This window comes from Pteronotus mesoamericanus, unplaced genomic scaffold (assembly GCF_021234165.1).
Source record: "Pteronotus mesoamericanus isolate MK-2021 breed Mesoamerican mustached bat unplaced genomic scaffold, CSHL_Meso_final scaffold_174, whole genome shotgun sequence".
Lineage (NCBI taxonomy): Eukaryota > Metazoa > Chordata > Mammalia > Chiroptera > Mormoopidae > Pteronotus > Pteronotus mesoamericanus.
Window position 1 is genome coordinate 33931161 of NW_026555309.1, and position 25492 is coordinate 33956652.

General features: G+C 43.1%; 1 protein-coding gene across 1 annotated transcript in view; it reads right to left on the reverse strand.

The window, feature by feature from the left end:
- The window catches only part of SNTB1 (syntrophin beta 1), a 205129-nt gene that overhangs the window by 12005 nt on the left and 167632 nt on the right, over window positions 1-25492 (reverse strand). The window contains exon 4 of the mRNA XM_054590441.1: window positions 17103-17242. Within this exon, the coding sequence (XP_054446416.1) occupies window positions 17103-17242 (140 nt within the window). The remainder of the gene's footprint in view (window positions 1-17102; window positions 17243-25492) is intronic.

A 25492-nucleotide genomic window follows, 5' to 3' on the forward strand; every position in this document is an offset into this window, starting at 1 on the left:
CAAACAAAAAAAACTTTTTTTAAAAAGGGTACAAACTTTTAGTCATAAAATGAATAAGGATCTAATACATAGCCTGGTGACAACAGTAACACTGTATTGTATACTTGAAATTTGCTAGAGATCTTAAGTGTTCTCATCAAATACTACTACTAATAATAATGAGGTAATAAATATGTTCATTAACTTGATATGGTAATCATGTCACATGTATAGCAAATTGTCAAGTCATTGTACTACACTTCTAATGTATACTGAGATAATAATTAATGTATACTGATATATAATGTCTTGTTCTGTCTCAATATAAAAAAAGAGAAGTTTCCCGAATCTCATTTAGAGGAGAGTGTGGGACAGGGTGAGGGGAAATGTCTGCTCACCTGGGCCCACACACAGGACTTTATCACGTGCACACTGAGTACCATTCTTCAGGAGGGAGAAAGGCATTTGGTGGCGTGTGAGCAAGCGTGACGAGAAGCTGCTGGGGGCTTCAAAGTTTAGGTGGGGTAAAGGAGACAGAGGCATCTCAAAAGCCTGGTGTAGGTTTTAAAGGGATTGAGAGTCAGGGGAAAATTCATTAAGAAAGGTATATATTAAAAGCACAAGTTTATACTGTGTTTTTGTAATTGCCTAAGAGTGTTTTCATACTGAAAGGCATTTTAGTTGCTTTAAGAAATCGATCTAGTTTCCTCCTTTTTAACATCTTAAAATCTGTTAACAATTTGCCATAGCTGGTAGACTTCATGGTAAACTGAAAAGAGATACATGGTTGGGAAGCATAAAAACCTGCATGAGAACCCCATTGTGCCATTTGTTAAATGTCCCAAGAATCCCTACCTCATAAGATACTGTGGAGAAGAAGTAAAATAATCTATGTACTGTATGTAGCACACAGAACCATAGCAATACTCAGCATTATTCCCATCCCTTGCCCCTCCCCTCAGTTTTCTTGTTTTAAAAGCATAATTCCTGCCTCATAGGATTAGAATTAGATAATAAAGTACATAAAGCACTTAATCCAGTATTTAGTGCATCCTAGGAAGCATTCAATAAAAATGAGTTCCCTGATGCCTTGCCTAGCCTAACACACTCACTTTCTAGCCCCGAAATTTCCACCCAGGAGACGTCGACCCGGTCACAGTCCAGGGCCAGCATAAGTGGAACAGAGAGGCACAAGTGAAGCAAGAAAGAGAAGTACAGCCCTCATGGAGAACGTCACATTTTTTTGTGAACTTCCTGCCAACATTTATTTTTCTCCAGAGAGACTATAAAATTGAAGCCAATATTAACTGGAAAATGCAATTTGTTAGAAAATTGGCATTTGGTAGTTCTGCATATAAGGAGTGAAATTACTAACAGTGTAACAAGGTATGAGAGCCCTGTATCTGGTTGGCCGAAAGCACGCATGAAGAGTCCTTGACGCGAAACGCAGCGTGTTACAGGAAGTAATGAGGAAAGAGCCTTTGGAGGGACGACTATTATACTTCGTTATTCGTCTCATCACCAAAATCTCATTGACTGAAAAGAAAAGGGAAAAATTCATTTTTTCAGCTATCCAAGTGTGAATTCCCTAATATTTATATTAAGGGACAAGCTGATTAGCTATCTGGAGAAGAGCAGATGTGCTGAATTATGTGTTCTTTTGAATATGCCAATACCAGCTGTTGAAACCTACAGTACTATATGTAAACGGTGAGATAAAGCAAGTTGTTTTTTCTGCTACCCCGTGTGCGTACTGGTAACAAAAGGATCCCTTTTCCAGATTAAAATCAAGTGAACTACATCAGAGAGCCACAGGATACATAGGAGTACACAGCCTCTGGGAGTCTTATACAGACCTTGAAAACTTCTTTATAAATGCATACATACATATATATATATATATGTTTATATATATACCTATTGAAAAGCTCTACACATGCAATTCAAGTATGAAAAAGGAAAGCCTGGAAACAGTTCTATTAAGATGTCAAGAAATTTTATGGGCAATTTCATTTCTTCTGGTGCTTTTTTTTATTCCTAAATTAAAAAATTATTTTGTTCTCTAAGCAATATAATGATTAGCTTTAAAAGGCTATAAGACTGGGATAAACCCAAATATTCCACTTTAATTTTTTTAGAATGAGGACTTCCATTGCATAGGATATACGCATTCTGACTCAGTGTGGCATTCCCATTTTGCTGTTTATCTGATAGTGGCATTTCGGTGTTGGAAGACTAGATCAGCTTATTTCTGTTCTTGGCATTTGTTTGTCTGAGCTATTCCAAATTGTCTATGTCTGGCTCCTAATACCGAATGCCTCCTGGCTGTGGCTATGGAATAGCCTTTCTCAAAATGAAGCTAACTGACCCACGTGGAATGAAACCCACATTTGTGACCTCATTAATCCCTTTCGCGACCCTACTGGCCTCCAGCAAATGAGACAGGAGAACTGCTGAGACCTGCGAGTTGAAGCCACAGGACCCTGTTGGATTCAGGGCTGCTTTGAGGGGCCTGAGAGGAGCTTCCTTCTCTGTTCAAGTCTCTTCTCTCCTCCTTCCAGCTGACGACCAAAAACCAATATCTAAACCATTCATTCACTTGATCAAATATTCACTAGTCACCAACTGATATATCCCACTAACCTGTATGGTGCACTGTTATGGATTGAATTATGCCCCCTTGGCTACGGCCATACCACCCTGAATGCGCCCGATCTCATCTGAATTATGTTCCCCTAAAAATTGTATGTTGAAGCCATAATCCCCAGCGTGACTGTATTTGGAAATAGGGCCAATAAGAAGGTAATAAAGGTTAAGTGTGGTCATAAGGGTGCAGCCTTAACCAATATGACTACCGTCCTAAAATATGAAAGGGAGAGATACCAGAGAGCTCTCTCCTTCTACGCCTACACCAAGGAAAGGCCATTGAAAGGTGTAGGGTTGTACACCTACAACCAAGAAGGCAGTTGTCTGTAGTCCAGGAAGAAAACCCTCACCAGAAACCAACCCTGACATACCTTGATCTTGGAATTTTTGCCTCTAGACCTGTGAAAAAATACATTTCTTTTGTTTAAGCCACCTGGTTTGTGGCACTTTGTTAATGTCAGTCTAAGTAGACTAATAAAGGTACCTACTCTATGCAGATTCAAGACTAGGGGTAGTGCTAGGACAGACACGGTCCAAACCCTGAGGAGATACAGTTCAAGAGAAGAAATACTCTCTCCCTTCCTAATCCTGGCAGCCTCTTCTTTTCAGTTTCAGCCTCAGTTCTTGGGAGACTTATTCCAAGAATATGGAGCAGCATCAGAACCAGCCTCTGGCAATGGCAGAGGAAGGGGATGAGCCAGGGTCGGGTGGATGTGTGGATAAGTATTCCTCCTCATCGGGGCAACCTGATTATTATGAAGATCTTCCTGCAGAAGGTGAGTCTAAGCCACCAGGAAAAGCAATTCCACCACAAGATTGGAGAGCAATGGATTCTGGGATAAGGACAAAGAAGGCCCTGCAGTTATGAACATATTTGTTATTTCATTCCTATTAAGATATTGAAAATGGACTTCCTTTGTTCTTTATGTCATCCCAACTAATCGCTTTTGATTGTCCATGGCCATGATTTGGGGATGTTACATAGGAATGCAGATATTCACCACTGCTCCATCTTGAGGAGACTGAACAGAGTTGGATGTTTTACAAATCATGGAGCTGCAAATATGACACAAGGTCACTGGACAAGAGCCTTTCTCTGACCCCTTTTCGTTATATTGGTGAGAAATGTAGCAGCTACTGAGATCAGAGAAAGGAAAAAAAAAATGGAATAATGATGTTTATAAATGCTCTGTGAAATCTCTCTCTGGAGATGAATTTGTGTTGTCATATTTTCAGCTCCAGCCAATAGAATAAATTGGATATACAGTCTGAGATACTGTAGTGTCTAAGAGTCTGCTCCCTAAGCATCTCCACTCAGAGGCCTCCCAGGCACCTCACACTCAACAAAAGCTAAAGCCATATTGCCTAAGGTCCTTAAGATCTTAACAATTCAATATCTGGGTTCTAAGTTTAGTAACACCAGGATCCACAAGGGTCATGTCCACCACAAAGGACAGGACGTTTTCACTCGGTATTATAAAGAAGCCTCATTCACTGGTGGGGGGCGTGAAAACTGACACAACCACTATAGAAAACAGTGTGGTGATTCCTAAAACAATTAAGAATAGAGTTACCATATGATCTCTTGTGGGTATCTACCCCTCCAAAACTCAAATACTTATTCACAAAGATATATGCATCACTGTGTTCATTGCAGGATTATTCACAGTACCCAAGACATGGAGACAACTAAAGTGTCCTTCAATAGAGTATTGGATAAAGAAGATGTGGTACATATATACTATGGAATACTACTCAGCCATAAGGAAAGATGAAATACTGCCATGTGCAACAACATGGATGGCTCTTGAGAATATTATGCTATATGACATGTCAGAAAAAGCTAACAACCATATGATTTCACTTACATATGGAATATAAAACTGAAACTCATAAACACAGACAGACAACGGCATGGTGGTTACCAGAGGGAAGTGCAGTGGGGGCAGTGAATGGTAAAGAGGGTCAAATATATGGGGGTAGATGATTTGACTCTGGGTGGTAGCCGTACAATGCAATACAATGATCCTTTATCATAGAAATGTGCACTTGAAACCTATGAGACCCTATGTCAACCAATGTCACTCCAATTAATTTAATTTAAAAACACTATTCAAAAGAAAGTCATTTAGATGGGAGACTGGAGATCCAAGTGAGGAAAGATTTTGTAACCATGCCTAAGACTCCATGAGCTGCTCTCTCTAGATGTTTATGGTGCAAAAAGATAAGGAAGAGGCAGCTCTGCATCATCAGGCTAACAGCAATATGGATGGATGGCTGAAAGAAAACAGAACTTGTAATTTCTTACTTGGCTGCTTTATGAAAAGAATGGCTTTGAGATTTGAGCCTGAGAGAGGTGCAATGGAAGTTCGGGAAGGAGCGGCATTTGCAAGAGCACCTTGCTGCTTCAAATGAACTCAAGACCTTGCTGGGAGGATCACACACCCAGCCACCGGAAGGACTGGGACACTACATGGCTCAGATTCTGGGGGGATATTTGGGAAATCAGGGAGAACAAGTGAGAGGTTGGAAGACAGGAAAAGTGGAAATTATATCCTGACTTTCAAAACATGGAAGAAAGTAGATTCTGTGACCCTGTTGCCAAGCAAGATTCTCTAATGGATTTTTTTAAAATCATTTTTTTTTATTTTGGAGAAGAGAAAATAGTAGTTTGTGAGAGTCTATGTGGCTTCCTTATATTCAACTGTTTCATTCAGAAAAAGAGTGCTAGAAGAGTAATAGATGAAGTAGATATTCAGGAAAAAAGAGCATATTGACAAAGTTTCCTTCAATATTCATTTGGACTTAAAAGGAGTAATTTTGGGTCCACAGCTTATTAATCAGATGAGTACTTTGTTAAGTGACCATAGCCATTATGGGTCCATTTAATTAGGGATAGAGGCAGAGCTATGGCCTCAGACCTACCCTGTTAAATGTTTTTATCAGTGACATATGAAGTTGTAGAGCACATGGATATCAAATCAGTGGATGATCCAAAATTGATAAGAAGAAGCATAGACTAAGGATGTAAGATTGTTAAGCACTGCGGTTAGAGACAGAAGCAAACAACAGAACTTGAATGAGGGAGACATAGTATAGAAACACCATTGGAAATGTAGCTGATGGTTGACTCAATCCAGAGCCACTAACAACGCTAATGTGAGCCTGCTGCATGAATGGAGTGAAATAAGGTGACGGTCCCGTGTTCTCCTGTGCTGATCAGACCAGCCTGAAACACAGCATTCCATCGCAGGCGCCAACTTTAAGAGAGGGCTTTTTCATCTTTTTGTTCTATGAATCCCTTTGGCAGTATAATGAAACCCGTGAACCCCCATTCAGAATAATGGATATAAATTCATAAACTAGAGTCACAAAGGAAACCAGTGATACTGAAATACAGTTGCATCCCAATATCACGATGTAGGAAGACGATGATCAGAACAGCCGAGTACCCAAAACTACTTCATAAAGAGCATCTCTTGGAGTCATTTTGTCTGGAAAAGAGAAGGCGTGGTGTGAGACAGGAGAAGCAGGAAGGACCAAGCATAAATGTCTGCAGTCTCTGTGGAGGGGTTCGAGCACAGGCTGGTCAGGGACATCCAGGCAGGGACGAGACTGTTCTCGCCTTAAGAGCCCATGGTTTGATCGAAGCCATCCCTGGACTTGGCCCATCCAGGAAGAGCTGCACTTAGAGGACATGATTTACTTCTTAAGCTCTAAGGTGAGCTCGAAGGTGAGGCAGCCTAAGCAGGCAGACAGCAGGTATTGTCGGGCGCCCGTTCTGTAAGGTTCGTGGCTCATATGTCAAAGCGGACAGCCCCTGAGTGAGGAGATGTTGGGGATAACAAACTTCCTGTTGACCGCACAGTCATCCGCTGGAGCTCAAGACCAAGCATAGCGCGATCTCTTCAAGGTAGGCACCCCTCCTCTGGCCTCCCCTGCATCGTTATCAGTCCACTTAACCCACTGTTGTAAGCTTACCCCCTCCTCTCCCACACTGGACCTTGATGTCCTTTGGGGTAGGAGCCTTGTCCCATCTCTCATTGATTCTGTGGTGTCTAGCATCCTCCCTGGCACCTGGCAGGTGTTCAATTCATGCAATTCATGTTGGTGACTGGCTATATGAATGCAAGTTTTTCAAAACATTTCTAAAATGTGAGCTCAAGTTTGCACAGGAAAGTACACACACACACACACACACACACACACACACACACGACCTATTTTGAAATGCTTTGAAATGTGGGATCAGTGAAAGGCCTCCTAATGGACTCTTCATTTGTAAACCACATTCAGGAACATATTACTGTAGTCATATCCTGGATGCTAAGCACCAAGTAAATGTCGGCAGGACATTAAGATATTAAAAGTTGTCATTTGGACATTTGGAAAGGTAGAGCTAAAGACACAATCTGTCTGCCTGAGGTTTTCCTATTCTGCCAGGAGCAGCCTCTTTATATTCCTTCCAAGATTCTTCCCAAAGATCTTTCCTAATCTGCAGTCTCAGGAGGGACTCTGAAATAGCTGTATTTATCTTTCAATTATTTTACATTTTAAGTTATTTGTGTATCCTTAAAATTATGACCTCCTGTTTCTTATCTGCCTCCCAAGAGATGATAACTTTCTTACCCAGCCAGAAAAAAATACTGGCACCCTTGGACAGCTTGCAAGCTACAATTCACACCCAATTTCTAAGTTTCATCTGAAATTGCTTGAGAAGCCCAAGGACATGCTTCGTTCCCTGGTTACAAAATTCAGATACACATTCCCGTGGTTGAAGCCATGGTTGGAAGCAAAGCTACAAAATCCAGCAAGATTTTACATTTCTTCTTCGCTAGGAGTATGCATAGGTGAACAAATGAATAGGGCCACATAACTTTCTAATATTATGTGGTGAAGCCTGGTACAGAATATTTAGTAATAGCCATTATTATCATTAGTCCAATCAGGGCAGAAGTTTTATTTGAATATTCCCTGCTGTATGCCTGGCACCTAGAACAATTCCAGGTACATGAAAGGCACTTGGTAAATATTTGTTCACTGGATGACTAAATAAATAGCTAGACTACAAGGAGGGCTCTTTTCCAAGGCGTCTGTGATTGAGGACCACTATGAGATATTATGGCTTCTCGCCCACCCTTAGTCCCTCAAACACATGGAAGAGTAGATGACGCTAAATCCAAAGAACTTGGGTTTACCTCACTAAATGCTAATTTCCAGATTAATTCAGTTCTGCGGCGGCGGGGCTGGGGGGGAGTAATTTTGAAAGGGAACTGGGATGACATGTTCTCGGAGACTAGCCTAACATCTATTTCCTGTTTCTTCTTTCAATCTGTTTCTTCTTTCCATTTTTTTGCAACTGTTGTTTTTTGTGGTGAGTTGGTTGTTAGGGAGTGAGAGTTCCTTTTTTTGGTCTGAGAGTAGAAGGTGATCGTTTTATCAAAAAAAAAAAGGGAAAATCATTAAGGTTTCACACTCGTGGCCAGCATGGATCCAGTGTACATTTAAAGAATTATATAGAAACAAAACGAATCTCTAACCCAGATACAAAGAAAGGGTGAAATGTCTTCACATGACCTCAAAGTGCAAAGTCGTGGACTCTGTGAGGCTCAGCATGGCTGTGTGATAAATGAAAGTGTTTGACACTTTCACTTTCAGGTCAAATTCTTTGTCCAAGGCTTGAGGAAACTTGGCAGTAGAAATACTCATTTCTGCAGGAGACCAGCCAAATGTGTCTCCATCAATGACTGTGGTATACTAGGCTACATACTCTTTCTGGATTTTCAGATGTGCCCTTTTGTCTGACTGGTTTTGACAAAAACAAAAACTAAAAAACCTGTCTCACCAGGTATGCTGATACACTAATTTACCTCAGGAGAGTTGTTAGAGAATGTTGCCTAAAAATGTTCCACACAAAAACATTAATATCCTTAATTAAAACAAAAACAATTGCAGCACACAGATTCAGCCAAATTAGTGAAATTACATATTAGGTGACTGGGTTGCTAAGCAATGTTGCACCCTCATTTTACTTAATTGCTATAATTAGCATTTCCCAGCAGATGCCACAATGCAAGCCACGAAAGAAGAAAGGGGAAGCAACTGGTCTGCTGCTCTAATGTTCTCTCATCCGGTGCCCGCGCCTAATGGAGCCCAACAGTCAATAGACTCCAGGCAAGAAGCGATGGGGAGAGAATCACTAGTAAGAACCCAGCTGTCAAGTAGGAGGGGCCGCCCAGGTACCAACCACCCTCAGCAAAGAATAGCTGAACGATTGCCTCATGTCTGTCTCCTAAACTTCTTTCATTTGCACATGGTAGTGAAAGAGTTAGGCAAGCTCCTGTCTCTGGGAAACTTTTTATTATTGAGGGATATTGATTGTAAGCAAAGACCAACGTATGTAGGAGAATGAGCAGCAAAAGAGACGGAAGCCAATATTTTGACTGTTTGGTGGCATCATCTGGGTGGATTTTCAGAGACAGCTGACTGTCCTCCGTACATTCTCCATAGTGTCCTGACATTCCATGGCCAGCCGCCAGCGGTAATGTGGAAGGGGGAAAGTACATGCCTATGAGGTGAAAGTGGCGTCAATCACTCTATCATTTGCACTGACTCTTTGAAAGTGATATCGTGAGGTACACTTTACAAACAAGAAATCCACGGTCTGGGTGTTTAAGTAGCTGTCCAGGATCACATAGCGAATGTCCAGAACTTAAACCCAGGTCCACATGACTACGAAGTCTGTATCTCTTTCTATCGTACCAGGAAAAGGTGCCACATTTCAGCTTGTCAGCTACAGGTAGGAAGGAAAGTGAAGTCAGACAGAGTAATGAAGACTTGGCGTCAGCCATGGATTTAAATCATCCAAGCACTTTCCTTCTCCAAGGTCAACAAGATTCACGATCTGATAAGTATTTTCACACCATGATAGTCCAAGATCTTAGGAAAATTTCCATTTTAAGTTAATAGTCTGTTTATTATTTCGTAGACTTAGAACTCTAATTTTTACTTTTATTTACTTTTATTGTTTATGCTATTACAGTTGTCCCAATTTTTCCCTCTTTGCCCCTCTCCACCCTGCCTGCTCCCCACTTCCCATCGTCAACCCTCACACCATTGTCCATGTCCATGGGTCCTTCATGTACTGGTCTGTTCTTTGACTAATCCCTTAAGCTTCTTTCAAACAGTCCCCACCTTCCCCCTCCCCTCTTACAGCTATCAGTTCATTCCATGGTTCTATGCCTCTGCTTCTATTTTGCTCATTAGTTTATTTTGTTCACTCGATTCCTTTTATAAATGAGATCATATGGTATTTGTCTTTCACTGATTGGCTTATTTCACTAGCATGATACTCTCCAATTCCTCCCAGCTATAGCAAAAGGTAGGACTTCTTTCTTTCTGCTGCGTAGTATTCCATTGTATAAACGTACCACAATTTTTTAATCCATTCATCTACTGATGGGCACTTAGACTGTTTCCAAATTTTGGGAATTTTCTGGTTATCTTTTACATATTCCCTTAGCCCATCAAGGCTTTAATTAGTTCAACACAGAGCACAATGTGTATAGAATATGGATTATAAAAAGATCTTCAAGAACTTCTTTGTGTAACATAATGACAATTAAAATTAGTCCTATTTTACTGAGAAAATGAAACCATGAATAAATAACCTGAACAATTAGTTCTTACAGCACTTGGCTTTTATCCCTTATATTTTTCTTTTTATTAAAAAAAAAATTCCTCTACCATGAAACCCTAGTAAAATGTCAGCCCCTAATGTGAACCTTTTAAAAGTTTCTTAAAAAGAACATTCTTGCCCTAAGGAAGAAGCCATCATTATGCCAACTGCCTCCAGAACAGTTACAAGTAGCATTCAGAAATAGCTTTGTGGTATGATCGAGGGGTTCCAGTCTCCCCATTTCCATCTCACGCCTTTCTCCCACAACAAACAAACCAACAACTCTTCCCCCAGCCCAGTCCTTATATCTCAATGTCTTTAAGACACTATGAGTCCCTGATAAATGCAGTATTACATATAGGATCAAATACGTTCAATTACTTATCAGTCATTCACCCATTAATTTCAATTGTTTTCTCCAATCTTAACAATTGCTGACATTTATCAATCACTCATTATGTCTCAGTCATACGCTAAACATTTACGTACACTGTCTCAATTGGTCCTATCAATAATTGTATGCAGTAGAGACTACTATTGCTCCCTTCATCATGACGCTTGAATTCAGAGAGACTGATATTTGCCCAACATCGCATTGCAAGTAGTGGTCTCAGGATTCCATTCCTGGTTTGTCTGATTGCCAAAGTCCATGGATCTCCCCGCTCTGCTCATTTCCACCAGCTCTGAGGAGCTCCCAAACAGTAAGGGGGCGCACCAGGCACATGGGGATGCCTGCGATGGACAGGTGCGTAGGCAAACCCCACACTTTCAGTTTGACGGAGTGTAGATCCCTTTGTGCTGCCTGAGGGAATGGCCATGGAAAATGCCCACAGTCCCTCAGAGTGCGGAGGCCTCCCAGGCTTCGCGTGAAAACCACAGGCAGGTTGTAATATAAATGTTTGACAAATGCAACTGGCCAAACTTTCCCCATAGAAAGCAAGCCTCAATTTTTTGAGGCTGGCCTGAGGCAGCAACTACTTTTAGCACTTAGAAACAGATTAGTTCCTTAGGCACCAACAGTGATGCCCCAAGAGCGATCTGCAACCTTTGCCATCTCACGGCACACACAAACCAGTTACTAAGATTCTGCAGCACACCAAAAAAAATATATTTTTGGCCAATCTGATTTTTGAAAAAAGAAAAGGTATAATTTCAATTCATTCACATGGGGCAGCTATTATTGCATTGGCCGTTGTCATTTTTCATTTGACAATCTAAGGGGAGAGAGGTCAGTTCCCCTGACTAAATAGTCAGATATTGCATGTTTTAAAAATTCTTCCAACACACCAGTTGAAAATCGCTGCGCTGCAAATTGAGCAGAAAAGCTCAGTGTCTTTGGGTCCCAAGTGGTATCGAAGGAGAGAAGTGCACATCCATCAGTTCCTCTTTCTCTGCTGCTCCAAACCCTTCTCAGACCCACAGGTCAGAGAGCTGGGCGCAGACCAACGTCACTCCTTTGATGAGCTCTGTACTTCTGAACCTTTGGCCAATGAACCAGATGTGCAGAATTTCTGGGCTAGGCCTCCTCTGGAATTCCAGAAATCCTGTGACCTTAATCCTCGCTCTCTGTAGGCCTATCTCACTTGCCAATTAGGACAACAGTGACAGAAAACCAACGCGCTTGCTCCATATGGGCAAGAGTTTATTGGGTTTGGTTTGGTTTTGTTTTGTTTTGAATGTTCAGCAACATCAAATAAGCTTTGGCTAAGCAAAAAATGTTTTCCCAAGGACTCATAAAAAGCTGAGGGATGAGAAAAGCTGAAAATACAACATGTTTGCAAACTTCCTGAGTTCACTGCTATAAATTGCACCATCGATACAGAGAGGCACCGTCGAAGTCTGCTGGTGAGAGAGCCGACACTTGTCAACGTCTGTGCTTGGTGGTCAACACCAAGCACATGGGAGCATTTCTGGGGCCACACGATGACACACAATCAAATTTTCACCTTCCAGAAAGAATAAATAAATTAGATAAGCCTGGGTCTAAAAGAATAACCAAAACAAATATATCAACTATGAACTGTTGAGCGAGTAACTCAATTTTAGAAGAAACCTGCTTCTTACTGGCTGTTGTCCCAGCCAGTTCTTCTTGTGCAAGGGCCACGACTGTCTCTAACATCTGAACAGTGCTTCCCAGCACTGCTGAGGCCAAGGGCAGGGCGCTGACCAGTCGCTCGGTCCTGCCATGGGCCAGGCATCAGGCTGGACTTACATCATCGCTAGGGATTCAGTTCTACCCATCACCACCCCATCAGTTCTGTGTTTAAGGCTCACCCCTCAGGAAACTATATTTAAGGGTCGTTACAGTTAAATGGGATTATGAGGAAGGGGCTCTGCGCTGATGGGATTAGTATCCTTATAAGAAGAGAAGAGACACCAGAGACCTCTCTCTCCCTTTGAATGAGCACAAAGAAGAAGTCGTGGGTACACACAGCAAGATACCACCACCTTTACAAACCAAGATGGGAGCCCTTACCAGAAACCGACCATGCTGGCACCTGGCCTTGGACTTTCAGCCTCCAGAGCCGTAAGAAAATAATTATCTACTGCTTAAGCCACCGAGTCTATGATATTTTGTTGTGACGGCCCCAGCTGACTAATGCAGTCATCACAATTTAATTTTCATAATCACTCTGCAGTAGATGTGATGATTAAGTTGTCAGGAGAGCGAAAGAAATGTTTATATGCTAAACTCACGATATTCAAAGAGCCACTTAAACTCTAGGGAATAAGAACATGCTCTTGGGAGGCCGCAGAGAACAGTGGTTCTTGGTAGACTTGAATAGGAATCTCAGGCTTCTCTTCTTAGCTGTGTGACTGTGGGTAAGTTACTGCACCTCGTAGTTCCTCCATTGGCTTGTCTGTGAAATAGGAATAAAACCTAAACCTCATAGAGTTGTGAGGTTAAACGTGGCAACCTTGAGAACTACATCTGCCCAATGCTTGTTAGAAACATGTATTCCTGACTCCCAACCTGGCCTGCTGAGCCAGAATCTCCAGGAAGGGTCCTCAGGTCAGGAATCTTTAATAAACAGCCAGATAATTCGTAAATTGGACACGTTTTGCAAACTCAGAGAGAACCCATGTAAATAAAGCATTTGGCCTTGACCTACTCTCCCTTTACAAAAGTCAGCCCCTGGTTTATTACCCCCTGATTTATAGTAAGTCCTCATTTAACTTTGCCAAAAGGTTCTAGGAAACTGTAACTTTAAGTAAAACGACGTAATCACGAAAACCAATTTTACCACAGACTAATTGACATTCAGAATTATGATCTAGGAATTTAACTCTTGTTTAAATCAATTAGTCTGTGATAAAATTGGTTTAAGTCGCAGTTTCTAAGAACCTATTTGACTACATTATGTGAGGACTTAACTATATTTGCAAATGGTGCTACCATGGCCTTCTGGGTAATGTTACCCCAGATGATTCATTAGTAGACACCCTGTGATACAATTTCAGAAGACATGGCTCTATATCCATAAACAAAAATTAAGCTGTACATTTAAGATGTGTGTACATTACTGTTTATAAATTACACCTCAATAAAAGATTTTAAAAAGAAACTTTAAAAAGACAGAACTCCCCTTCTTTAGAAAATGCACTCAAAGACAAATAATGCTGCTAGACAGGCTGTGTGCCCAAACGCTCATATATATAAGACACAGTTTCACGTGTGACTGCATAGAACACATGGGAAGGGAGGCATCACGTGATGAACTTAACTATGTGGCTATGGAAGCAACCAATGGGAGTAGTGAGGTAGCCTCTGTAATGGAAGGATCCAGAGTTTTCCTTTGATTTCTATCAAAGGAATGATATTTCTATTGGCAGAAATGAATGGCCTCAGCCCAGCCCCCCAGTGCAGAGCGTGGGCTTTCCCTGCAAGGATGGAAGAGCTCCCATCTTCAGCTGGGGAGCACCCTGCTCCCTCCCATCTTATCCACAAGCCCAGTCTGAAGCTACAGAAGGGTGCCCCTCCCCAGCATGATCACTCAGGAAAGGATCTTTTTCTAGGCACATCCCCAGAGTCATGCAAGGAAGTGGACCATGATCAACATGTGTGCAAACGAGAGTAGCCGATGCATAAGCCAAAAGGTCAGTTAAAGACCCGATTTCTCCAAAGTATATCTTCCCCTGGGCTTTGGAGATGAGAGCATTCACAAGTGCCTTCCACGGACTTGCTCTGCAAGAAGGTGGGGGAGTGAACAGCCTGGGGTTAGGCCTCATCCTGGCCAAAGGAACAATGAATTGGGAACTCTTTCTTTTCCAGGCTGCTGCTAGGACAGGCTGCAAATTACCCACTAGCTGGAGGGGACAGAGTGAGAAAGAATAGCCAGCGCCCTCCTAACATCTCCCACAGACCCTGCCTCGCAGGCTACAGCTGGAAATCAGGGTCAGATTATGGGCCTAATTTTATCGCTGCTTGTGAGGCAGATACATCTATTAACACATTTTTCTTTTGCAGTTCCGTGATCAGGCTGGGCCACTCGGGAAAGGGCAGTAAGTTGGAAGGTGAAGTATCACCTCTGTGTCTGCTTTGTGTATAGATGGTGGCACCAATTTTTTATGCTGCGTCCTTTTTTTTTTTCCTAAATGACCATTTGCACTGAAGGGGTTGCCATTTTCTATACCGATGCAGGTTTATGGTTCTAGTCTACTCATGTGCTTTGTTCACAATCCACACCTAGCATCCCCGGGGGCACGTAAGCCTGTAACAGATTCATTTGGTGCCCCCCCCCCCCAAAGCTCCTCAGGTGTCATTTATTCTGTCTGTGTCCCCATCCCCCTTTCTGGAAACTTTGCTTTGAAAGGCTCACATCCACAACTTTCTTCGGGTTTGGGTCAGCCCTGAACCACGGGAGCCCTGCTTGTACAGACAACCCGAGGAGCCTTGAGGTGACATCTGCCAGACAGCCCGGGATTTTGACAGATGGTCGTGGGAGTGTGCAACCAGTCCAGTCACTGGCCTGAGTCGGGACAAAGCCTGAGGTTAAGAATTTACTCTCTGGGGCAGTGCTGTCCAACAGAACTTTCTGTGATGACGGGAATGTTCTGATCTGTGCCGTCCAAAATGGTAGCCAAGAGCCACAACTGCCAAATACTTGAAACGTGGCCACAGCCGTGGACGGACACAAGTTCGGAAGTCCTGCATGAACGAGCGCGCACTTGTGGGAAGGAAAAAAGCAGCCTCCTGCACGGCTCAGAATGTGCAGAAACTGTGAAGAGGAAGCTGTGCCCCAGGGTAAGTTTTATTTTCAAGTTGCCTGACAGTTACCTAGAGACTCTTTCTTATTTAAACTTCTGTTCCTGAAAATCCTTCCAAGAGTCATGAGTCCTATTTCTCTCCTTAGTAACTGGAATACAGGGAGCATGGCCTCATTTTTCCTTGGTTTCGGTTGTGAGAAAGTCTCAGAGTCTGAACACCCATGTGCATGGATGGAAACTGCGGGTGTAAGCCCCAGAAGAGGGTGGAGACGGGCCTGAATTTGAAAGCACCCAAGACAGAACCTGAGTCTTTGTATGGACATTTGAGGGTGTCTGGACGCGGATTATTGAGGTTTTGTTGTAAACATTTGACAGCTCTCCTACCAAAGATTTTGAGGCTTAGGGAGCTCAAAAATTAAATTACTGTGTAATACCATTTTATTGTATTAATTTCTAAGGAATCTAGGCCTGGTTCCTAGCCCTCGGCGGCTCTCTCTATGGTCCTATGGGGCCAGTAATCGCCATCCTCTGCTCACCGCCGCTGGTCTCCATGATCAGCCATGAGTGGAAGTATGAGGGACTTTCAGGAGTGTCAGCTCTATTCACCTCCGCTGTTTCCATTTTGTGTTAACCTCTTGCTCTGCCACTGGCCCTCACTCTTCCCTGCACCTGAGCCTCGACGGTAGCCTGTTTGGCACCTCAGTCCCTCCAGAATGGAGAACTTGTCTTCTTTCTGTCTTTTGCTTACAACAGATGCCCCAAAACCTCAACCCACTATGCTCTCTCTGTAGGACCAAACTCCTCCCGGAGTTTGTTCCATGTAGTTCAATAATTCATTCAACAGACATTTAAGGGTCCAATATTGCCAGGCACTATGCCAGGGAGGCCGCAAACAGCACGTTAGCATTCCTAGCCTCTAAGTAAAGAAACAGGGTGTAGGAATAATGAGAACTGTGTCCATTGTCATAAAGCGCATGCAGAAAGGGCTGGCAATAGAGGCCAGGTCTGGGAGTTGTCAGCTACTTGAAGGCGAGACTCAGGTGTGATGCGCTTTTGTGCTCAGGATATAGGCGTTCAAGGAAGGATGATTGCATTTGATGCATTAAGATAATATGTCGCATGAGCAATCAATGTCCACGGAAGGTCTTCACGAACAGACAGGCCCTGGCAGCCCCACCACACAACTGATGAAGAGCTTGTTATGGAGCCTTGCAGGACATTCACATATGACATTCTTGGTGTTACCGAACGAAGACCTAATTCTTTCTCTCTGAACGCCCAAGATTGTAGATACGTGTGCCCAGTTCATCTCAAAGGGGAGGGGACGAAGAGCCAGGATGGCGACTCAGCTGGGACTATCTCACCACCCATGTCACTGTCCCTTCATGATGCATGACCAGTGTGTTCTTTGTCTCTGTGTTTGGTCATAATTGGTATTTAATCTGGCTAAAAACAGGTGGCTATATTCTGGAGGAGCTCTCAGCTCCTGTTGCAAGAGTAAGCAGTCATATAAGGTATTGAAATCATTGCAGTCCAATAAAACAGTTTCAAACTGCAGGCACGTCATTCACAACCACAAAGCCATGGCTACCTGGTGGCGATAAGAGGGTACATGTGAATGGGGCTGAGCCAGGCTTCCTTCCTCCGCGGCACGCTGTCATAGATTAAAAGGTCCTTCTCGGTCAACACCACCAGGGATGGCTTCCACTGTTTCTCACCCTCCCCAGGCACCTGAAACAGAAAGCAGAGAACTGAGAAACGACAGCCTGAGGAAAGAGTGACTGCAAAGGAGAAGTTGCCTTCCCCAGAATCAGGAGACCCAACAATGGGGACAGGTCTCGGCTGAGGTTGTAAAACTAAAATGAAAAGAAAGCATTTGTGGCCACATGACTCTTGATCCCTTGAGGATATGTTTTCTCAAGGCCCTGAGATGTACAGTCAATGCAGCCAAGGAGCAGCCCAGTGACCAAACAGCTGCCACTGTTTTGCCCCTGCCAGTCAGCACTGAAATTTTAGTTCATGGTGGGGTGCAGATGCTTGGGAAACGGGGTACCTCCAGAGGGTTCTGGTGAAGTGCATTGTTTTTCTTGTAAAATGGTAAGGCTTGAAAACTTCGGAATAGATAGCCAAAGGCTTTGCAAATGTATTACGGAAGCGAAGAGCTGTCTGAACAAGTATGAGATATCGCAGACCTCCCCCAGACTTTCGCTCTTAGATTGTTTTTGCAATTCAGGCACCACCTTGAAATTCTCTTGTTCTAGAATGTGGAGTCCTACTCATGGTAGATAATTCTTTAACTTGAGGGCTGAGGTGCCCTGGCAAAGAGGGACATGAGCGGATTCAAATGCCACTTGGATGATTGGACCAGAGGACCCTTAAAGTTCCATCCAGTCTTGGGAGTCTGTGTAGCTCAGAGCTTATCTCTGCCCAATGTTGATATGTGCAAACTCCCGAAATGTTCTTTGGTCTATGAAAATGCCCTGCTTCCAATTTGAACTCTGGGATGAATGTTGATTCATCATTCTTAGTTTGGAACAACTCCGTGCTTTGTAGCCTTGCAATTCAAAGTAGGGAGCATGTTCCAGGAGTATCAGCATGCTAGAAATGCAGAGTCTCAGGCCACCCTAGGCCTATGGAATCCAAATGTGCCTTTTTCTCAAGACCTTTAGCTGACTCATATACTCATTAAAGATTAAGAAGTACCACTGTAGACATGGTTAAGATTGTCTTTGACACTGTCAATGAATTCAGTGAAAATTCAACCCTCTCATAACAAACCACTATCCAAATCTATTCCGAATTAAACTAGACAGTGAGCTAAATAAATAATAAAGCTAACTCCTCTCTCTTTTGCACTGAGGTGGAAGCAGGTGCATGTGGCTTTAGGAGTGAGTGATCAAGGTAGAGCCGCGCAGGGCAGAGTAAACGTCGAGCTTCGTGGGTTATGTAGTTTTATAGGCTGCATGGGTCTGAGTCCCTGGTCCATTATTTATTGCCTATGTAGCTTTGGGCAAGTTATCATTCTCTGTGCCTCTCTTTCCTCACTGGTAAGGATAACGCCACATACAACAGCAGTGAAAGGTGCTGACGTGGGAGCCAGGGCGCCTGGACCTGAATCATAGCCCGCGATGTACTGGATTGAGTAGCCGTGCGATCCGGCACAAGCCAGTGAATCTCTGTATCTCAGTTTCAGTATCTGTAAAATGGAGAAATATCAGAGGGTTGTTGTGAGGACTGAGTTAAAAGGTCTAAAGTGCTGAGCACAGTGCAGAAGCGGCACCATTCACAGCCTGTTAAGTGGCACATACCTCATAAGGCTACAGTGGAGGTTCAATGAGACTGTGCGTGTGATGTGCTCAGCACGCACATTACCTGGCAGGTGGGAAGGTCCTCGGTGAAACTCAGGGTGGGAGAATGGTGGCAGACTCACAGGTTTCTAAACTTGTCAAAAAGAGGTATTCTTTGGAAATGGCAACAATCTGGCCAAGTGGCGATTTTCCTTGGGAAAAATTATAAAGCAAGCCCAGAATATCTTTGTTGTTGACAATGTCAATTCATTTTCCTTGGGTCCTTTCCAAAATTCTTCCAAGAAGAATTTGTCACACACTGATCACCTTTATTATTAAATGCCCCTCTTTCAGCAAGTCCAAATGAAACCTCCTGTTCTAGAAGGAGGACATGTCCTGTGAAGCTACTTATACTAGAGTGTGAATGGCTGCCTGGTCTATTTCTCCCTTTATGCATTTTATGAATCCTTAAGCTTACTTTTTTTTAAAAAAAAAAAAAACCTGCATCTTCAAGAGATCAAAATGAATGGTTAGAGAAGATAATGTACCAGACCCCATGGGGTAAATAAGCTGTGGTCTCATGGCATAAAGTGTTTGGGAGGTTTGTAGTAAACTTTTTCCAGCCTCTACATTAAACCTAGTAAACTGCATTTCTAGCTCATTAAATAAGACTGGGGAAGTTATGAATGATCCTCCCAAAGTGCCTATCTTACTTACCTAGTCAGATCTGATTCATTAACTTTGACTGGAACCAGTCATTTCAATGTGAACATAACTAAGCATCATTCTTCAAAAACAGTATTAAGTTTGCCAAAGAAACCTCAATGGTAAGCTCCAATACATAGTACAATGCAGACCTTTTAAATGGTGGAATCACAAATGCAGTCACATGCCAAGCAGTATAAATAGGTGTGAATAATTGCAAGCTCCTAGAAATGTTGCAATTTATTGTAGAACCTTGTGTGGATGTGTTGACTCTGCTACGAGAAGAGTCAGGGAGCGCATATCCTCTGTTCCTGCATGCAGAGCTTTTGTTTTAATACTCTGTGAATTTCCCTTGGTAGATGTCAGCCCATGAGGACAACCAACTTCCAAGGAGGAGAGTTTCATGCTGAAGAACAGGTTTTCAAAATCATACTTTACGCCACATGAGCATCACATTACAAAGCCTTTCAAGAGCATTTTTCTTCAGACTGGAGCATCGGTGCTGCTGGTCATGATGACTTCCGTTACAAATCCAAGTTTCCTGGCACCCAAAGAGTCTCCTATATGAATGCAACAATTCTGGGGATGTGTCTGCATTTTATTAAAACATGACCCCTGAAACAGATGTGAAGTGACTTCCATCTCAATCCCAGCTTCCTGTCATCAGATGCTGTAGCGGCTTCCTAAGAACTGATCATGCGTCTAATGAAAAGAGTGAAGGGAAAGAAACAGGGAAATAGGCATTCAATTCTGAAATTATTCTGAAGCCCAGCTGTGAGCTGAATCCTGGCCCCGTAGTCACCTCTGCAGAGCATGAAAGAACAGGTTTACCAAATGACAAGGAGAATTACGAGAGCATGGAAAGAAGTCACTGGTGAGACTTGAGGGAAGTAGAAATAAATGTATCAACATGTTGTATAACTTAAACTCACACACTGTTACATGCCAGTTATGTCTCAATTTAAAAAAAAAAAAAGGATGAAGGGAAGTAAAGTCATTGAGTCCTCAATTTGAGACAGGCCTCTTAAGTCATCTAGCTCAGTGGCTTTCAAATTTTTGAAATTCACTGGACCCTCGATTCAGATTAAATCACAAGCCAGAGAACAAAATGTAAAACAATTGAAAGAATGTCTTTATGGGGTTGTAGCCTCGCTGGGTCCCAGACTTTATGTCACTACCCTGCCGCCCCCACACCCCTGGGAAGGGCTCCCAGAGCCACTGGAAGACAGTTCGAAAACTGCTGATCTTGGCTCCTCTGAAATACCTCGGATCTGCAGATCATGTTCAAAGAGACTGCTTTACCAAGTTTTCAGTGCCTTTTTTTTTTTTTTTGGTAGGTATTTCCATAGAAAAGAATGCAACTCTTAGGCAGAATTGCAAGGACTGAATGAATTAATACATAGAAAAGTCTTAGAAAAGTGTCTTGCACCAGTGAGCGAGCGAGCAAGCCTTTAAAAAATATTAGTTATCCTTGCTATGATATCAAAGTAAGAATAAGTTAGTACCAGATTAGGGAGGTGGGCAAGAATTACTTGCCTTTTTGGGTCTGAAGTCCCCGTCCACCAAAGGGTAGGGTCAGACTAAATTATTGCTAACAATGTCTCCAACTTCAAAATTGGATCATTTCTTTTTCACCTTAGAATTCCCTGTTACTAAGATGAGGCTGCTTTAGTTGCTGGGACTCTTGCTTTATACCTCTTCTTGGTTCTGTGCACTCTGTTCACAGGGCAAAAGACAATGTGTGGGTCTGTTTTTCTCCCCTTCTGCCAACTCACTCTTCCCAACATACTGTATTTCGCTGTGTATAACACGCACATTTTTTTGCCCAAAGTTTTGAGGGAAAATAAGGACGTGCATTATACATGGGAAGTACTAATTCCATATCTATATAAATGTTTTTAATTCTTTTATTTATGCTTATACGTTAAAGTGTAACTCTAGAAAGCAATAACCATATCCATATGGAAAATAATACCCTGGAATATGATAATCAGTTTTGTTTCTAGATATAAATAAATAAAACATTGAATTAAAAAACATAAAGGTGGGTGCACATTATACATAGCAAAATACGGTACTTCTCATCTATTTTCTACTTGAGCACAGAGTGGCAGGAAGAGCTCATTGTCCTTGAAGCCAAACAGCAATATCTTCAAAATCCAATGTCTTCAAAATCCCACTGAAGGATCCGAACAGATTACAGTCATGCGCCACATAGTGATGTTTTGGTCAACAATGGGCCACATATACAATGGTGGTCCCATAAGATCATAATGGAGCTGAAAAACTCCTGTTGCCTAGTGACATCATAGCCGTTGAGACATCATAGCTCAAGAAATTACGAATGCATACAGTACGCAGTACGTGAACATGTCCCACGGTGTAGCCTGGGAGTGACCGGCTATTCCATCCAGGTCTGTGGAAGCGCACGGTGTGACGCCCCACAACGATGAAATTGCTGAACGCCGCCTTTTTCAGAATGTAGCCCCATCAAGCGATGCATGAGTCCCCAGCTGCTCTGAGCGCCTGGTCGCTGATGTGTAACATACTAATAATGGCTTCCCACGCATATTTTAGGAGGATTAAATGAGACTCCTGCTACCCTGCTCAGGAAGGGAGGGCTCAGGGTAAGGGGAGCAGAGTCAAAACTGTTCACCAAAGAAGGTCGGCCGCACCTTTTGTGTTGGAGATGATGGTTATCTTCTATTTTATGTTTTTTTCACCTCAGGTTTCTAGGTATTTAGAACAAAGGCCAAGATAGCAGAGTAATAAAAATGAGCGGTTACCAACTTCCAAGTGCTTTACAAACATCAGATGATTAACCCCTGCGCCAGTGCTCAGAGAGGCAGGTGCAGCTGACCCTCACTTTGCCGAGAGAAGAAAAGGAATGTAAGGCTTATACATAACCAACCCCCAGAGCTGGGACTCATAACTGGAGTGCTCACTGGGGTCCACCTGCAAATTGGCGCAGTGAGATTTTGGTGTCTGGTTCTAGTGAAATCACCTCAGGTGTCCGCAGGGCCCCGTTTCCTAAAGGGCCTGGGAAGAATCCTTCCTTGCTTCTTCGGAGCGTCTAGGTCCTGCCAGTGTTCCTTGGTGTTCTGTGGCTTGAAGCTGCATCACTCCAATCTCTGCCTCCATTGTCCTCACAGGGACTTCCTTGTGTGTCTTCATATGGCTTTCTTACAGGGACAACTGTCACTGGTTTTAGAGTCCACCCTATTCCAATAAGAATTCATCTAATTCTATCTGCCCAGACCCTATTACCAAATCAAGTCACATTCTGAGGTCTTGAGTGGACATGAACTTTGGGTGGGCATAAGGCTAAAGGCAAGAAAATCATAAGAAAATGGTCAGAACCCATTACATTTCCAGTTCTCTTTCTGCCTTTGAATAACTTGCAGGCACAGGGTAAATTCCGGAAAGTTATTTACTGAGCATGTGGAAGGTCAGATGCTAATTTGCTCTCACAGAGGCCTTTGATGGCTCTATTAAAAGTGAAGCCTCAGTTGCAGGGACTTCATAATAAAGCCAACCTTAGGGCAGAGGACACATATCCAAGGAGGTGAGTGCACAGCCAGGGCTTTAAATCTCCTCTCGTCATGCAGCTCCACGGGAAGGTGGGGTGGCTGGCAAGTGAAGGTCGAGTCCCTATCACCGCATAGAGAATTTCAATCCCACCAACCTGGCCTTTCAACGGTTTTGCCTCATTTGCTTACTACTAATGAGACAGCTCTTTGAAACGACCATACTGTAAGATATATTCCAGGCAGTGATTACGCGGTTTCTCCTGGCTTTAAATAAATTGTTGGATTCGACTCAGATTACTCTTTTTTACTGTGAGTTCAGGCTAACCCCAGTCACGTTGGCTTAATAAATTGGAAGAAGCAGATCTATCAACCAAAGCATGTGCCATGTTAGGTTTGGGATGATTTTCCAGCCTCTACCCCCTTCTGCCCTTTGGAAAGCAGAAGGACAGCCTCGTCGGAGCAGCTGCCTCCCCACCGCAGGGAGGAAGAGCTCTAACCCACGCCCCTCTTTCTGGCTTTTTGTCACCACAATCTGTTAACTGCCCCCAAGGAAGAAGGTGCATTACTGTCATTGTTCAGATCTAGGAACTGTCATTGGACTTCTTAACAGCAGGCACTATCATGCTTGTCAAAGGGGGGTGTCTGTGGCTACTACCCACATCCCCCTAGCTGCATAGTGAGAATGTATATGCCGCTAGGGGCAGAATGGTCATTTTGGTTCACAGGATTGACTTGTTTCCATACCCAAGCTCCTCACTCCGAGAACGGCCATTGCAGGCTGGGTGCATATTTCTCCCATGTTCTATACTACCCGAGCTTTTTTAGAGTGGGGCATCAGGGTTTATTGGGCATTTGCTCAGCTGTTAATGTTTTTTTTTCTTGTTGTCCATTAGTACATCATTTCCTCTCACTCTTGGTTGGAGACCCTAGAAAGGAGAAGGGGTGAGTAGGAATATTATCTCAATCCTCCCTGCACTAAGCATTCCGGGAGAAATCTTGGCCATGAACTTGGGGCCAAACTGGATTCTGCCATGCCTGCTCATTTCCCTTCCTGCATTTGGCTTTACAGCTTATTCTCTCCCTGCAGAGAAGCCCAGGCTCTGTGATGAGCACTAAACTATTTTCACCTCACTCAACTTTCTGGATCTAGACCAGCTCCCTCCCCCACCCCCCACCATCTTATTAGTGAGCCTCGACTCCTAGAAACCTATCTCACCAACCATTCCATTTAGAGTGAACGCTTTTATTTGTCACCCCTTCAGTGCCTTGGCTCAACTGGGAACATCCTGGGATTCTCCCCCAGGACACAGCCTTTTCGTCTGGACCACTTCAAAACACCAGCTGTTTGAAATGGAGACCTGCTGTTTGTTTGATTGCATGAAAGTGAATTCCTTAGGGTGCTTCACAGTGGTTTATTCTCGTAAACCTGTAAACATCCCCTTTTCATCTTGCTTACTTGTTTGCTCAGCTTTACCTTTTCTGAGAAAAGTCCAAAAGTGCATTTCAACACCATGCCCTGCCTGAATTATACAATGTCATAATTGAGTAAGGTCAGAATAGTTTGGGGTTTGCTCTATCTTTGGGTTCCTTAAAAATAGTAGTAAGTTAGGAAGAGCAGTTAGGAGGGAAAGGTTTAGAGAGAACGTGACAGATTTTGAATCATTTAAATCTGATGGTTTAAATATCTACATGAGAGGAAATGAATTCTCTTGATCAAGGGAGAGTAAGTCTGGGTGAGTAAATATGTTTTGAGCACCCACTCAGGATGAGCACGGCTATGGGTATATAGTCTTTTCCCCTCCCCACAATTAATAGGGTGCACTCTTAAGCCCCTCCATCACAGACTGTAACCATTTTTGGAAATATGGTCATTGCAGATACACTAAAGAGCTTTGGTTACTCAGAGGAGAATTTAGTTAAGATGAGGTCACACTGAAACACAGTGGACCCCAATCCAATATGGCTGGTGTGATTATAACAGGGGAAAGAAATCTGGGCACAGACACACACATAAGGAGAACGCTATGTGAACTCTGAGGGCAGACATCAGGGTGTTTCATCTCCAAGGCACAGGACGCCTCAGTTTTCCAGCAAACCACCAGAGGCCAGAAGAGAAGCATGGCACAGATTCTCCCTCGCAGAGCGCAGGAACCACTAACGCTGCTGATACCTGAAACTTGGGCTCCTAGCATCCACAACCGTGAGACATTTGTTGTCGTTTGCTATGGCAGCGCTCAGAAAGAACACAAGCACCCTGCTCTGTTTCATCTCCCTTAACCTTTTCCACACTTAGAGGCATTTATTATTATCCCCAATTTACAGAAGAAGAAACTGGGGTTCAGAGAGGTCAGACACCAGCCACCGATTATATAAGTAGAATTATAAAGACACTGAGTGTGCCTTCGTGATTTCAGAGCTGTGATATTTCCAGGTCACAAAGTTGCCCCCCCTAAGAAAGG